The sequence below is a fragment of the Aethalodelphis obliquidens genome, unplaced genomic scaffold (assembly GCF_003676395.1).
Source record: "Aethalodelphis obliquidens isolate GAN/ISIS:26980383/991018 unplaced genomic scaffold, ASM367639v1 scaffold81, whole genome shotgun sequence".
Lineage (NCBI taxonomy): Eukaryota > Metazoa > Chordata > Mammalia > Artiodactyla > Delphinidae > Aethalodelphis > Aethalodelphis obliquidens.
Genome location: NW_020838025.1, coordinates 3,497,766 through 3,513,875, shown reverse-complemented (window position 1 = coordinate 3,513,875; position 16,110 = coordinate 3,497,766). Strand labels below are relative to the sequence as shown.

Below are 16,110 nucleotides of genomic sequence, written 5' to 3'. Positions count from 1 at the left end.
CTAAGAGGGAAGTTTATAGCTATACAAGCCTACCTCAAGAAACAAGAAAAATCTCAAACAATCTAACCTTAAACCTAAAGGAACTAGAAAAAGAAGAACAAACACAAGCCATAGTTAGCAGAAGGAAAGAAATCATAAAGATCAGAGCAGAAATAAATGAAATGGAAACAAAGAATACAAAAGCAAAGATCAGTAAAACTAAAAGCTGGTTCTTTGAGAAGATAAACAAAATTGATAAACCATTAACCAGACTCATCAAGAGGGAGAGGACTGAAATCAATAAAATTAGAAATGAAAAAGGAAAAGTTACAACAGACACTGCAGAAATACAAAGCATCCTAAGAGACTACTACAAGCAACTCTATGCCAATAAAATGGACAACCTGGAAGAAATGCACAAATTCTTAGAAACATATAACCTTCCAAGACTGAACCAGGAAGAAATAGAAAATATGAACAGACCAATCACAAGTAATGAAGTTGAAACTGTGATTAAAAATCTTCCAACAAACAAAAGGTCAGGACCAGATGGCTTCACAGGTGAATTCTATCAAACATTTAGAGAAGAGCTAACACCCATCCTTCTCAAACTCTTCCAAAAAATTGCAGAGGAAGGAACACTCCCAAATTCATTCTATGAGGCCACCATCACCCTAATACCAAAACCAGACAAAGATACTACAAAAAAAGAAAATTACAGACCAAAATCAGTGATGAATATAGATGCAAAAATCCTTAACAAAATACTAGCAAACAGAATCCAACAACACATTAAAAGGATCATACACCATGATCAAGTGGGATTCATCCCAGGGATGCAAGGATTCTTCAATATATGCAAATCAATCGATATGATACACCATATTAACAAACTGAAGAATAAAAACCATATGATCATCTCAAAAGATGCAGAAAAATCTTTTGACAAAATTGAACACCGATTTATGATAAAAAACTCTCCAGAAAGTGGGCATAGAGGGTCCTACCTCAACATAATAAAGGCCATATATGACAAACCCACAGCAAACATCATTCTCAATGGTGAAAAACTGAAAGCATTTCCTCTAAGATCAGGAACAAGACAAGGATGTCCACTCTTACAACTATTATTCAATGTAGTTTTGGAAGTGCTAGCCATGGCTGGACTATCACCTCACACCAGTTAGAATGGGCATCATCAGAAAATCTACAAACAGCAAATGCTGGAGAGGGTGTGGAGAAAAGGGAACCCTCTTGCACTGTTGGTGGGAATGTAAATTGATACAGCCATTATGGAGAACAGTATGGAGATTCCTTAAAAAACTAAAAATATAATTACCATATGACCCAGCAATCCCACTACTGGGCATATACCCAGAGAAAACCATAATTCAAAAAGACACATGCACCCTAATGTTCATTCCAGCACTATTTACAATAGCCAGGTCATGGAAGCAACCTAAATGCCCATCGACAGAGAAATGGATAAAGAAGATGTGGTACATATATACAATGGAATATTACTCAGCCGTAAAAGGAACAAAACTGGGTCATTTGTAGAGACATGGATGGATCTAGAGAATGTCATACAGAGTGAAGTAAGTCAGAAAGAGAAAAACAAATATCGTACATTAACACATATATGTGGAACCTAGAAAAATGGTACAGATGAACCAGTTTGCAGGGCAGAAATTGAGACAGAGATGTAGAGAACAAACGTATAGCCACCAAGAGGGGAAAGAGGTGTGATGAATTGGGAGATTGGGATTGACATGTATACACTGACGTGTATAAAATGGATGACTAGTAAGAACCTGCTGTATAAAAAAAATAAATAAAATTCAAAAAAAACCCAACACTAGTAAATTTAAAAAAAAAAAAAGATCAGAGCAGAAATAAATGAAATGGAGATGAAGAAAATAGAAAAGATCAATGGAACAAATTCAGTTCTTTGAAAAGATAGACAAAATTGATAAACCTTTAGCCAGACTCATCAAGAAAAAAAGGGAGAGGACTCAAATTAATAAAATTAGAAATGAAAAGCGAGAAGTTACAATGGACACCACAGAAATGCAAAGGCTCCTAACAGACTACTATCAATACAAGCAACTATATACCAATAAAATGGACAACCTAGAAGAAATGGACAAATTCTTAGAAGGATACAATCTCCCAAGACTGACCAGGAAGAAATAGAAAATATGAACAGACCAATCACAAGTACTAAAATTGAAACTGTAATTTTAAAATTCCCAACAAACAAAAGTCCATGACCAGATGGCTTCACAGGCAAATTCTATCTAACATTTAGAGAAGAGTTAACACCTATCCTTTTCAAACTCTTCCAAAAAATCGCATAGGATCGGAAACTCCCAAACTCATTCTATGAGACCCCCATCACCCTGAATCATACAAGGATACCACAAAAAAAAGAAAGAAAGAAAGAAAGAAAATTACAGACCAATATCACTGATGAGCATAGATGGAAAAATCCTCAACAAAACGTTAGCAAACTGAATCCTACAATACATTAAAAGGATCATACACCACGATCAAGTGGGATATATCCCAGGGATGCAAGGATTTTTTTCAATATCTGCAAATCAATCAGTGTGATACATCACATTAACAAATTGAAGAATAAAAACCATATGATCATCTCAATAGATTCAGAAAAAGCTTTTGACAAAATTGAACACTGATTTATGGGGGAGAACTCTTTAGAAAGTGGGCATAGAGGGAACATACCTCAACATAATAAAGGCCATATATAACAGACCTACAGCCAACATCATACTCAATGGTGAAAAGCTGAAAGCATTTTCTCTAAGATCAGGAAGAAGACAAGGATGTCCACTCTCGCCACTTTTATTCAACATAGTTTTGGAAGTCCTAGCCACGGCAATCAGAGAAGAAAAATAAATAAAAGGAATTCAAATTGGAAAAGTTAAAACTGTCACTGTTTGCTGATGACTTGATACTATACATAGAAAATTCTAAAGGTGATACCAGAAAACACTAGAGCTCATCAATGAATTCAGTAAAGTTGCAGGATACAAAATTAATACTCAGAAATCTGTTGCACTTCTATACACTAACAATGAAAAATCAGAAAGAAAAATTAAAGAAACAATCCGATTTATGATTGCATCAAGAAGAATACCTAGGGATAAACCTACCTAAGGAGGCAAAAGAACTGTACTCCAAAAACTATAAGATGCTGATGAAAGAAATGGAAGATGGCACAAACAGTTGGAAAAGTATACCGTGTTCTTGGATTGGAAGAATCAATACAGTAGTTCCCCTACACACAAATGAGTTCCATTCCAAGAGCGTGTTCATAAATCCAGTTCGTAAGTCCAACGAAGTTAGCCTAGGTACCCAACTGACACAATTATCTATATAGTACTGTACTGTAATAGGTTTATAATACTTTTCACACAAATAATACCTAAAAAACAAACACAAAAAATAAAACATTTTTAATCTTACAGTACAGTACCTTGAAAAGCACAATAGTATAGTACAACAGCTGGCATACGGGGGCTGGCATTGAGTGAATAGGCAAGAAGAGTTACTGACTGGAGGAGGAAGAGGAGGTGGGAGATGGTAGAGCTGAAGGATCATCAGCAATAGTATAGAGGGCAAGCTGCAATTTCACTCATGCTTGACATTGATGGCACAGGTTCTGGTTCCTTGCTGGATTCAGTTCTATCTACCCTATTGAAAAAAATGATCCAGTGATGTCTGGGTAGTAGCTCTTTTTTTCTCATCATAGATGATAATGGTAGCACTGGATTACATCCTGAATGGCTGCTGCAACCTTCGTGTACCATTCTACATTCAGATCCTGTGTCTCAAAAACTAACAGTGCCTCCTCAAATAAATAAAATCCCCTTGCCATCTCCTGCACTGTGAATCTCTTTGGTTCTTCAGTTCCTTCTTCTTCCTCTTGTCTCTCTTCATCCTTTCTCTGGTCCTCCAATTCCATCAGGCCTTCAATGCACGTTCGAATCTTTGAAAGTTCACAACTTGAAGGTTCGTATGTAGGGGACTTACTGTATTGTCAAAATGACTATACTACCCAAGCCAATCCATGGATTCAATGCAATCCCTATTAAATTACAATCCCTATTAAATTACCAATGGCATTTTTCACAGAACTAGAACAAAAAAAGTTTAAAGTTTGTATGGAGACACAAAAGACTCCAAATAGCCAAAGCAATATTGAGGAAGAAAAACAGCTGGAGGAACTAGGATCCCTGACTTCAGACCATACTGCAAAGCCACAGTCATCAAAACAGTATGGTACTGGCACAGAACATAAAAATATACATCAATGGAACAGGATAGAAAGCCCAGAAATAAACCCATGCACCTGTGGTCAATTAATCTATGACAAAGGAGGCAAGACTATACAATGGAGAAAAGACAGTCTCTTCAATAAATGGTTCTGGAAAAACTGGACAAGTACATGTAAAAGAATGAAATTAGAACACTCTCTAACACCATACACAAAAATGAAGTGGATTAAAGACCTAAACATAAGACTGGGTACTATAACACTCAATAGAGGAAAACATAGGCAGAACACTCTTTGACATAAATCACAGCAATTATCTTTTTGGATCCATCTCCTAGAGTAATGAAAATAAAAACAAAAATTTTTAAATGGGACCTAATTACACTCAAAAGCTTTTGCACAGCAAAGGAAACCATAAACAAAAAAACAACCCACAGAATGAGAGAAAATATTTGCAAATGATGAGACTGATAAGGGGTTAATCTTTACAAAATTTACAAACAGCTCATGTAGCTCAATATCAAAAAAACAAACCCAATGAAACAAAAAATGGGCAGAAGACCTAAATAGACATTTCCCCAAAGAAGACATATAGATGGCCAAGAGGCACATGAAAAGATGCTCAATATCGTTAATTATTAGAGAAATGCAAATCAAAACTACAATGAGAGTGCTGTACACTTGAAACTACAAAACTACCTCACACTAGTCAGAATGGCCATCATCAAAAAGTCTACAAACAATAAATGCCAGAGAGGGTGTGGAGAAAAGGGAACACTCCTACATTGTTGGTGGGAATATAAATTGGTAGTCACTATGGAAAACAGTATGGAGGTTCCTTAAAAAACTAAAAATAGAGCTACCATATGATCCAGCAATCCCACTCCCGGGCATATATCCAGAGAAAACTATGGTTAGAAAGGATACATGCATCCCAATGTTCATTACAATAGGCAAGACATGGAAGCAACCTAAATATCCATTGACAGATGAATGGATAAAAAATATGTGGTACATATATACAGTGGAATAATACTCAGCCATTGAAAAGAATGAAATAATGCCATCTGCAGCAAGATGGATGTACATGGCGAGTATAATACTAAGTGAAGTAAGTCAGACAGAGAAAGACAAATATCATGTTATCATTTATATGCAGAATCTAAAAAAATGATACAAATGAACTTATTTACAAAACAGAAACAGATCCACAGACATAGAAAACAAACTTACGGTTACCAAAGTGGGGTGGAGAGATAAATTGGGAGATTGGGATTGACATATACATACTACTGTATATAAACTACATAACCAACAAGGACCTACTGTGTAGCACAGGGAACTATGCTGAATATTCTGTAATAACCTAAATGGGAAAAGCATTTGAAAAAGAATAGGTATATGTATACATATAACTGAATCACTTTGCTGTACACTTGAAATTAACACAACATTGTAAAACAACTATAGCCCAATTAAAAAAAAGACCATAGGTGGCTGGTGGACTCATTTGTATTCACCAGCCAAATGGCTATTTAATTGATAAAATCTTAACAAAAACTGAGTACTATGTTCTAGGCACTTTCTAGGGGACAGAGGTAGATAAATGAGACATAGGAAAGGCAACACCCCTTCCTAGTAGGGATGAGTGCTGAGCAGTTTGTGGCTGGGAGCCCATCAGGCAGAAAAGTGCTCCAGACAGAGAAGGAGCAGGTATGAGGTGGTAAAACAGTGTGCGGTGTGTCTGGGATGAGAGCTAGCAAGGAAGGAGATGAGGCTGAGACCCAGCAAGGAGCGTGCTGGGAAGACCTGGCGTGATGGGCCAACAAGCTTGGGCTTTGTTCTCTAGGCCAGGGTCAGCAAACTTTTTATGTAAAGGGCCAGACAGCGAAGATTTTATGTTTTGTGGACCAGAGGTCTCTGACAAAATGGCTCGACTATGCCACCATAGCACCAAGGCAGCCGTAGATGATATGTAAAGAACTGGGCATGACTGTGTTCCAATAAAACTCTACTTACGAAAGCTTGTACAGGGCTGGAATTGGCCTGTGGGCTCTAGTTTGGCAATTCCCGGGCTCTATTAGGTCATTTAAAAAATTCTTTAGTATGTAAAATAACTGGATATCTAACAGTCAGTGGCATACTCCACCTGATGAAATGTTAGCTGCTAACCATATATATTAGCCTGATTTTACTACCAGAGCATGTAACTAGCAAAATGGCAAGTAGGTTTAACACTTTGTAGGAACTGAGCACAGAATCACTTCTCCCTATGGGCAAAATCTTATTTCTTCTTTCACTTCTACCTTTCTCAGATGAGTTTCCCCATTTGCTCACCATTCTCTCCCTGTAGTCCAGCTAGCAACTGCATGAAAATCCAGCAGTTCTTTCTCATTCCTCATTCTCCTTTATTTCTCCATAGCATTAGAAAGTATTGGGAAAACCCCGCTCAGTCCCTACTGCCTGTTAGGTATCTGTGAAGCTACTTTCAGGTGTGGTCACCTCATAATTCAATTTCTCATTCCCCAGACATGAAACACCATGAGCACTTCCTAGTTGGGTTCCCACTTCACCCCCTTCCCCAGGTCCATCCTCTCCACTGCTCACAGATTGGCCATCCCTAAAAAGCATTTCATTGGGAAACCCTGCGTTCAAATCTTCCACTGTAAAATCTCCCTTTTGTCGATAGGATAAAATTTAAAAATTTAGTCTGGCATTCAGCACTCCCCACAGTTGGGTTCAAAACCATCTATAAATAATAAATGCTAGAGAGAGTGAAGAGAAAAGGGAACCCTCCTACACTGTTGTAATTGGTGCAGCCAGTATGGAAAACATACTGGAGATTCCTTAAAAAAACTTAAAACAGTTACCATATGATACAGCAATCCCACTCCTGAGCATATATCTGGAGAAAACTCTTAATTCAAAAAGGTATGTGCACCCCAATGTTCATAGCAGCACTTCTTACAATAGCCAAGACATGTCCGTTGACAGATGAATGGATAAAGAAGATGTGGTAAATATATATACACAATGGAATATTATTCAGCCATAAGAAAGAATGAAATAATGCCATTTGCAACAACATGGATGGGCCTAGAGATTATACTAAGCAAAGTAACTCAGAGAAAGACAAATACCATATGATATCACTTATATGTGGATAATCTAAAATATGACACAAATGAACTTATTTACAAAACAGAAGCAGACCCACAGACTTAGAAAACTTATGGTTACCAAAGGGGAAAGGGGGTATATAAATTAGGTGTTTGGGATTAACAGATACAATACTACATATAAAATAAACAACAATGTCCTACCGTATAGCACAGGGAACAATATTCAATATCTTGTAATAAACTCTAATAGAAAAGAATATGAAAAAGGATATATATATATATATATATATATATATATATATAATCTGAATCACTTTGCTGTACACCAGAAACTAACACAACAATTCAAATCAACTCTACTTCAATTTAAAAAAACCAGAATACCTTGCCAGTCTCTACTGACTCCATGCCGGGCAAATTGGGCTGTTCACTGCCCTCTTCATGAGACTTATCCTATCTGGTTTTATGTACAAAGCAGTTTCTCCATCCCAAATACATTATAGAAAAAGGTCTGGACGTTTCAGTTTCTACTTTTCTGCTTTCTAGCTCTGTGAGCTGGGTGGCAATGAAAATCATGATAATACTTCACGTGTGTTGAGTGCTTACTTTGTGTCATATGCTGTGCTAAGCACTTTATATGTATTATTTTAATTATTTTTTCCAATTATTATTATCCCTATGTTACAGGTGAGAAAACTGATGCATAAAACAGTCTAAATGACTAGCTCAAGATACCCAGCTTTTCTAAGCCTCAGTTTCTTCATCTGTAAATTGAGGATTATTGTGAGGATTAAATAGAGAGCATCGAGCACAATGTCAAACACAAACTGAGTATATGTTGCCTTTCTGCTCGCTCCCTATTATTCCTTCCTGTCCTTTCGGTATATCTTTTGTGCCCCAGCACAGTTTTCCTCCATTTTAGTCAAGGCAGAAATAACTTACTGACTCTGGCTCCTATAGAACTAAATCTTCAATATAAACATTTTGATGTTTTTCACCCATAGCCTTATTATCTTTTTATGTGTTCATCATACTTACCTACAAGACTGCAAACTCTTGAAGAGCAAAGGTGGTGTCTACTGGCCTAAAGTAGTTCACTTTTTGACTAATTATATTGACTGACTACATATATATACATACATATATACATACGATTGTGTATCTTTATATATACACACTATATATATATACACACACACAATATATATATATATATATTTCACCACAGCCACTTCAAATTTTCCCACTTTTCTCAAGCCTCCGACCTTGACCCCTTCCTAGCACCCTCCTCAGTCACCTCTCCTACAACGTCACGAAGGAGGAAAAGCCATCAGATAAGAACTTTCTTACTCTCCTCCACTACACCCAGGAACTCGCCTCTGTGCCAATCTAGTCCTTTCCCTCCTACCTCCTACGGAAAATCCCTCCCCTATGGCTGGGTCTCTTGCCCTCCAGTCATCTCGGGGGACTTGCTCCATTGATGATCTGCTCCTTCTGCAATGTTGCTGCCTTCTGCTCAACAATCTCGTCTCACCTTAAACATGCTCAGGTCTCTCTGATGCTCGGAGTCCTGAACGATGGCACATTTCCAGCTGGTGGCCACCATTCCTCCCTCACCTCAAGCCAAACCTCTCCAGAGTCAACTGTGGCCCTGCCTCCCCCTCCCCCCTGCACAGCAATCCAGCTCTCATCGATCTTTCCAAAGTAACCAGCCACCCCTTTGATGCCAAAATCAATGGACTCCTTTCAGTCACTACCTAAGGACCTGATTAACTGAAATGATTCATCAGATTTTAACGATAGTGCAATTAGTTGTCTGTCCATTTTCCCCAACAAGAATGTAAGCTCCATGAAGGCAGGGACCTTCATCAGTTCTGTTCACTTTGGGATCCCTATGTTGTCTCTGGCCTCTTGTACATAATAAGTTTACAATAACTAAGGGACTGAATGGATCTTGCCCTCTTCTTGGTAAATTCTACTTTCCCCATCAAAGCATGTTTTACACTCTGATTGTCTGCTTATCTGTATCCCACCAGCAGTGTAGTTAGAGCAGAGACAGTGCTCTTGGTAGTTGCATCACTGGGCACAGGGCCTTGAATAGAACTCCAAAACATATGTATTGATCGAATGACTGAAGGGAAGATAAGAGGGAAGGGCTTTTATGCCTTGTGGTAAGTAGGGAAGAGAGTAACACACAATACATTCTTATTTCCCAAGCTTGCTAAAAGCCAGGAGTGATGATTGGATAGTTGACCTGAATTAAGGAAAGATTATTCATTAATGAATTAAGAGAGTTCATTCTCATTGAATTATTATTGAGCTTTCATTTTCTTTCCAGCTAAATTACCTTGGCACTCCCTACTTACTGGGTAAACAACTCCAGGCAGATTAGATATCATCTCTCACAAGTCAGAATGGCCATCATCAAAAAATCTAGAAACAATAAATGCTGGAGAGGGTGTGGAGAAAAGGGAACCCTCTTGCACTGCTGGTGGGAATGTGAATTGGTACAGCCACTATGGAGAACAGTATGGAGGTTCCTTAAAAAACTACAAATAGAACTACCATATGACCCAGCAATCCCACTACTGGGCATATACTCGGAGAAAACCATAATTCAAAAAGAGTCATGTACCAAAATGTTCATTGCAGCTCTATTTACAATAGCCCAGAGATGGAAACAACCTAAGTGTCCATCATCGGATGAATGGATAAAGAAGATGTGGCACATATATACAATGGAATATTACTCAGCCATAAAAAGAAACGAAGCTATTTGTAATGAGGTGGATAGACCTAGAGTCTGTCATACAGAGTGAAGTAAGTCAGAAAGAGAAAGACAAATACCGTATGCTAACACATATATATGGAATTTAAGAAAAAAAATGTCATGAAGAACCTAGGGGTAAGACAGGAATAAAGACACAGACCTACTAGAGAACGGACTTGAGGATATGGGGAGGGGGAAGGGTAAGCTGTGGCAAAGTGAGAGAGTGGCATGGACATATATACACTACCAAACGTAAAATAGATAGCTAGTGGGAAACAGCCGCATAGCACAGGGAGATTAGCTCGGTGCTTTGTGACCACCTAGAGGGGTGGGATAGGGAGGGTTCGGGAGGGAGGGAGACGCAAGAGGGAAGAGATATGGGAACATATGTATATGTATAACTGATTCACTTTGTTATAAAGCAGAAACTAACACACCATTGTAAAGCAATTATACTCCAATAAAGAAAAAAAAAGAAAGAAACAGTCCAGGTACCTGGCTTCTCCCGTATCCAGTCTGACAACCATTTCAAATGACAATCACAGGTCCAGGGATTCCCATGAAGATAAAGGCTTTCCAGATCAGGCATATAGGTGACCATCTCTTGAGGGATGGAGCTCAGAAAGTTATCAGACAAGTATAGGTACTTAATGAAAGATGTTTTAAATATCCGGAGGTAGCACAAGGAGACAAATGTATCTGGATGAAGCTTAGTGAGCTGGTTCCCTTCCAAGTGCACCAGTCGGAGAGAGGTGAGTCCATAAAAAACCTCTGGGTTTATAAACTCGATATTGTTGTGGTCCATATGCAACCGTGTCAAGCTCCTGAGACCATAGAAAGTGTCCTTCTGAAGTTTTCGAACTTTGTTATAGCTCATTTTTAAGACCTAAGAGTAAAAAGAACACACTTATTTTGTCAAAGGAATTATCACAAAAAGGAAAATCATATCCATAGTAAAACATACGTTGAGATTAATCCAATGCAGTGTGTGTACCTTGTTTGGATCCTAATTCAAACAAACCAGTTGCAAATCAAGTATGAGAACATCAGGGTAATTAGAATATTCATGAACAGTTTATGATATTGAGGAATTACTGCTATAATTTTAAGGTATAATACTGATATTATGGTTCATTTTAAAAGATTCCATAACTTTGACATATGTATTGAAGTACTTATAGATGAAACATTATGATATCTCAGATTTGTTTCAAAACAATGCAATGAAGTAGAAAAGTAGTGAGTGGAGGTACAGGTGAAACAAGATCTGTTATGTGTTGATAACTACTGAAGCTGGGTGATGCTGCATTGGGGATCATTATATTATTCTATTTTTGTATATGGTATACTTTTTAAAAAACGTATTATGGAAATTTTCAACCATATACAAAAGTATCTTGACATTTCAAGTAAACTTAAGATTTCTTGAACCTGAATTTTTCATAAGAAATATGATTTTATCTTTCACATTTAAAACGCCTTTGGACTTCCCCGGTGGCACAGTGGTTAAGAATCCGCCTGCCAATGCAGGGGACATGGGTTCGATTCCTGGTCCGGGAAGATCCCACATGCTGCAGAGCAACTAAGCCCGTGCGCCACAACTACTGAACCTGTGCTCTAGAGCCTGCGAGCCACAACTACTGAAGCCCATGCACCTAGAGCCCATGCTCCACAGTAAGAGAAGCCACCACGATGAGAAGCCTGTGCACTGCAACAAAGACCCAACGCAGCCAAAAATAAATAAATAAATAAATTTAAAAATAAATAAAATGGATTTACTGAGATATAATTCACATGCCATAAAAATCCACCTTTTTATTTATTTTTTTAAAAGATTTTTTTTATGTGGACCATTTTTAAAGTCTTCATTGAATTTGTTACAATATTGCTTCTGTTTTTTGTCTTGGTTTTTTGGCCACAAGGCATGTGGGCTCTTAGCTCCCTGACCAGGGATCAAACCCGCACCACCCCCTGCATTGCAAGGTCAAGTCTTAACCACTGGACCGCCAGGGAAGTCCCCCAAATCCACCTTTTTAAACCGTACAATTCAGTGGCTTTTAGTATACTCACAAGGTTGTACAACCATCTCCACTAATTTTAGAACATTTTCATCACCCCAAAATAAAAACTGATACCCATTAGCAGGCATTCTCCCCCTCCTCCTAGCCCTAGAAAACCACTAATTTACTTTGTTTCTGTGGATTTGCCTATTGTCAACATTTTAAATAATGGATGATACAATATGTGGTCTTTTGTGTCTGGCTTTTTCCAATTAGCATAATATTTCCAAGACCCATCCCTGTTTTAGCACATATCGGTCCTTCATGCCTTCTTATTACTGAGTTGTATTCCACTGTATACATGTAATATATTTTGTTTATCCATTTACGAGTCAATGGACATTTGGGTGCTTTTTATTTTTTAGCTATTATGAGTAATATGATTTTGAATTGATTTTGAATTGAAATTAAAATTTTTCACTATTTCAGTAGTGTGTGGGTATTCTCCAATTCCTTCTCCAGTTACCAAGTGAACACGCCCCTTCTCCCAAAAAGAAGAGAAAAAGAAATGCTAGCAAAAACAATGATTTATCATCATATTATCCTAACTTGACCTAATCTGTCATCTCTGTTGAGGATGTTTTTCTGGAATGCCAAGTTCCCTAATAAGCAAAGAAAATTGAAATTGACAACATGGAACGGCTTTGCCCCAAATACTATCAAACTCAATGTTCATCAATATCTATGGAAAACCTGGTCAAGAAAACAAATACGTGTGAATTCCATGAATGAAATGTATTCCATCTAATCCTCTGAAGATATATATTCCAAATAAAGCCTGATTAAGCCAAACCAACAGAATCACATACCTAGACTTAAATCTATGGTTTTACAGAGGCTTAGTGTGATGTAAAAAGGCTCACACTGCCCACTGGCATTTTATCTTTTCTAAGGATAGAACCGACTTTATTTTACTGCACTGTATCTCTTCTATGAGGAGCTTTGGGAAACATTTTTTTTTTCTAATTTAAAATCAGATGTGGTTGTACTTTTCCTGAACAGTAGTTTTATTTTTTAATTAACTGAAAAATTGAGTTAGCTTCTCAAAAGCCTCAAGTCCTACTTACAGCAGACATACTGATCTTTATGCCTGCAGTTCCCCGCATTCCCTTTGTTCTTGTTCCTAAGATTTCTTCTACCTTTTGCTTTCTTTCCTACTGGGGTGGTAATTCTTACAATATTCGATGCATTCTTGGAAGTCCCCGTAACTGTAAAAAAGTTTTTGAATAAGGCAGTGCATAAGTAAAGTGAAGCTAACTTCTATGTAAAGACTGCAGTTATTTTTAGAAACTATTCAATTCCCAGATGAACATGACTAGAAGTGGCCTTTTAGGATTAAATTTTAAAGGTTTAGTAATCCTTGGGCATTGATAATTTTTTTCTTTCTATGAGCCTGAGGTATGAGAAAATCAGAATTTTCTTATTCTAATTTCCACATACAGTTGCCTTTAAAAAGAAATCAGTTATTTGACCTTTTCCCTTGATGTCTACATCTAATTTACAGAGTGTCGATTTGGGGGGTTCTCCAGGAACAGGTAGCTTTTGGAGGCACCTTTCACCGCATTAACCTGCCCCTTCCCCACATCAGTCTCACCTGCAAGGCCTGCAAATCTGAGAAGGTCTTAGGAGGGATTGTGTGAATGCCATTGCTGTGTAGCATTAGTAACTCCAACTTGTTTAGGCCAGAAAAATCCATTTCTGTCAATCTCACCAAACTGTTGTACCTGAAATAAAAACATCATTCTAGGCATAAGCTAAGTCAACTAAAGTTCAAATGTCAAAGCAAAACCCAACAAACACACACATAGAACTGAATTTCACTCCCCGCCCCCTTTTTATTTCTTGTGCTCTAAGGAGATAATGCAATGCTTGAAATATTGTTGAAATTCATCAGACGCCACAGAAGGTCAGCCCCTCCAACCCAGCCCTCGCAGTCTCAGTTACAATTATCCTACTCAGATTCCTGGAAAATGCCACATCCCTTCTCATTTTCAAACCTTTGTACATATGCTGTTCCTGCAGGCTGGAATGCCTTTGACTCTAGCCCTATTTGTGAACACTGTTAAGACCCAGCCCATTCTCTAATAACATGGCCCCCTTGTTCTCCCAGGTGTAATTCATCATTATGAAGTAATGGTTAAGAAACCTGGGCTCTGAAGCCAAATGTTTTGGGTATGAGTATAAACTCAGGTACCTGGGAGTAGGGCTGACCCTGGGTTAAATCAGTAACCTTTCTGTGCCTCAGTTTCCTTGTCTATAAAATGCAAATAATAGAACCTACTTCAAACGGGTTATGAGGATTAAATGAATGCGTACATGAAGAGTGCTTAGCTCAATGCCAGGACACAGTGTTAGTGATTGTGTCCCAAGGCACTTTGTATGCTCTATTATAGTTCTTATTAAATTGTACTAATTATACAACTGTCTTCTCCCTTTAACTATGGTTTCTAGAAATGAATAATATATCTTGTTCATCATTGTATCCCTGGTACCATCATTGTGTTTGGCCCACAGTAGGCGCCCACTAATGTCAAATAAATGATGTTAAGTCTGCTTGTATGTGCATTCACACACACAGTTTTTCATCAACTTTTAAAATACAGTTGCCTTTTAGCAGATTTAATTTACACATTTTTAAAGCCTTTTAAATAAGTCGGTTTCTATGGAGAAAAAATCCAAGGGCCTTAAAGAAAGATCTAGTTGAGTTTTCATATATATCTTTTATGTGTAAGAGGACGCTTCCAGTTGTCCTGTTACCTCTTACTGATATATCATAACACTAATTCTTAACAAGAGCTATATTATTATCCAGCAGATATGTAGCCAGAATGCAGCTTTTCTATAATCATGGGCCTCTCAGCCTACCATGAGGGACTATGGGTTCTAGAAGAACTTTCTCTTAGTAAAAGTTTAACAGAAAAAAATTTTTTATTGCCCCAGCAAGCTTAAGATCCTCATGTATTCATTTCAGAAGAGAAATATTGTTAAAAGAATTGTGGTTAATCTCCCAAAGTCACAAGTGTTTTGAGGACAAATCAGCAGTGTAGTCAATCCCTCCTTGAGAAGGAAGCAAGACAAGGGCCCCTGCGCACCCTAGATTGATACGTTCCACGTTGGGCGGGATGCTGTGTGGGATGGAGGTCAGGTACCGAAACGTGCAGTGCACCTCTGTAGGCACGTAACAGGCACAGCGGCGAGGACAGGCCCTGCCCCCGGGGAAGACCACCAGGCAGACTGCAGCGAAGGAGACCAGTAAGCTGGTGCTTCCCCTGCTTTTCACCTTCATCCTGAAAAAACATCATACCTCGGGGTTATAAATATGGTTTGAGCAAAGTTCCAGTAGACCACACACAGTAACTGGTAATCTGGGAGACCTTCCTAAAAGGTCGTAAGGGGCCAATTTCATTCACAACTTTTATGGTAAAGCTTACTCTTTACAAAGCCATAGTGTATGCTGGCCTCATATAGATCCTTGTGATCAAGCAGGATATTTATGGTTGTGAAATTCCTTTACAGCTTTTCACTTCTCAATGAAAAGCGGCAATCCCTATTACTTAGAGATTCATTAGAAAAGGGAAGTGGAAACCATAATGGAGACATTGTAACAACTGAAGTATATAAGGCTTAGTTTCCTGTTTATGCTTTAGTTTTTTAGACTTTAAAAAAACTGATTATAAAACTAATACATGTGCAACAGAAAATTCAGAAGCTGTAAATAAGAAGAAAAAAGAAAATAAAATCACTCATACTTTTCACCACCCAGATATAATCAATAACATTTTGCCGTACTCCTTCCAGCCTTTTACATATTGGGTTGGATGTTACTGCATATATATGATCAAATGAAATTTCATAACACATTTTTATCATTGAACA

General features: G+C 37.8%; 1 protein-coding gene across 1 annotated transcript in view; it reads right to left on the bottom strand.

The window, feature by feature from the left end:
- Positions 1-15,520, bottom strand: part of IGSF10 (immunoglobulin superfamily member 10) — a 38,988-nt gene extending 23,468 nt beyond the window's left edge. The window contains exons 1-3 of the mRNA XM_027092829.1: positions 15,327-15,520; positions 13,829-13,958; positions 10,670-11,060 (exon numbers count right to left, since the gene is read on the bottom strand). Of these exons, the coding sequence (XP_026948630.1) occupies positions 10,670-11,060; positions 13,829-13,958; positions 15,327-15,520 (715 nt within the window). The remainder of the gene's footprint in view (positions 1-10,669; positions 11,061-13,828; positions 13,959-15,326) is intronic.
- Between the last annotated feature and the right edge of the window lie 590 nt (positions 15,521-16,110).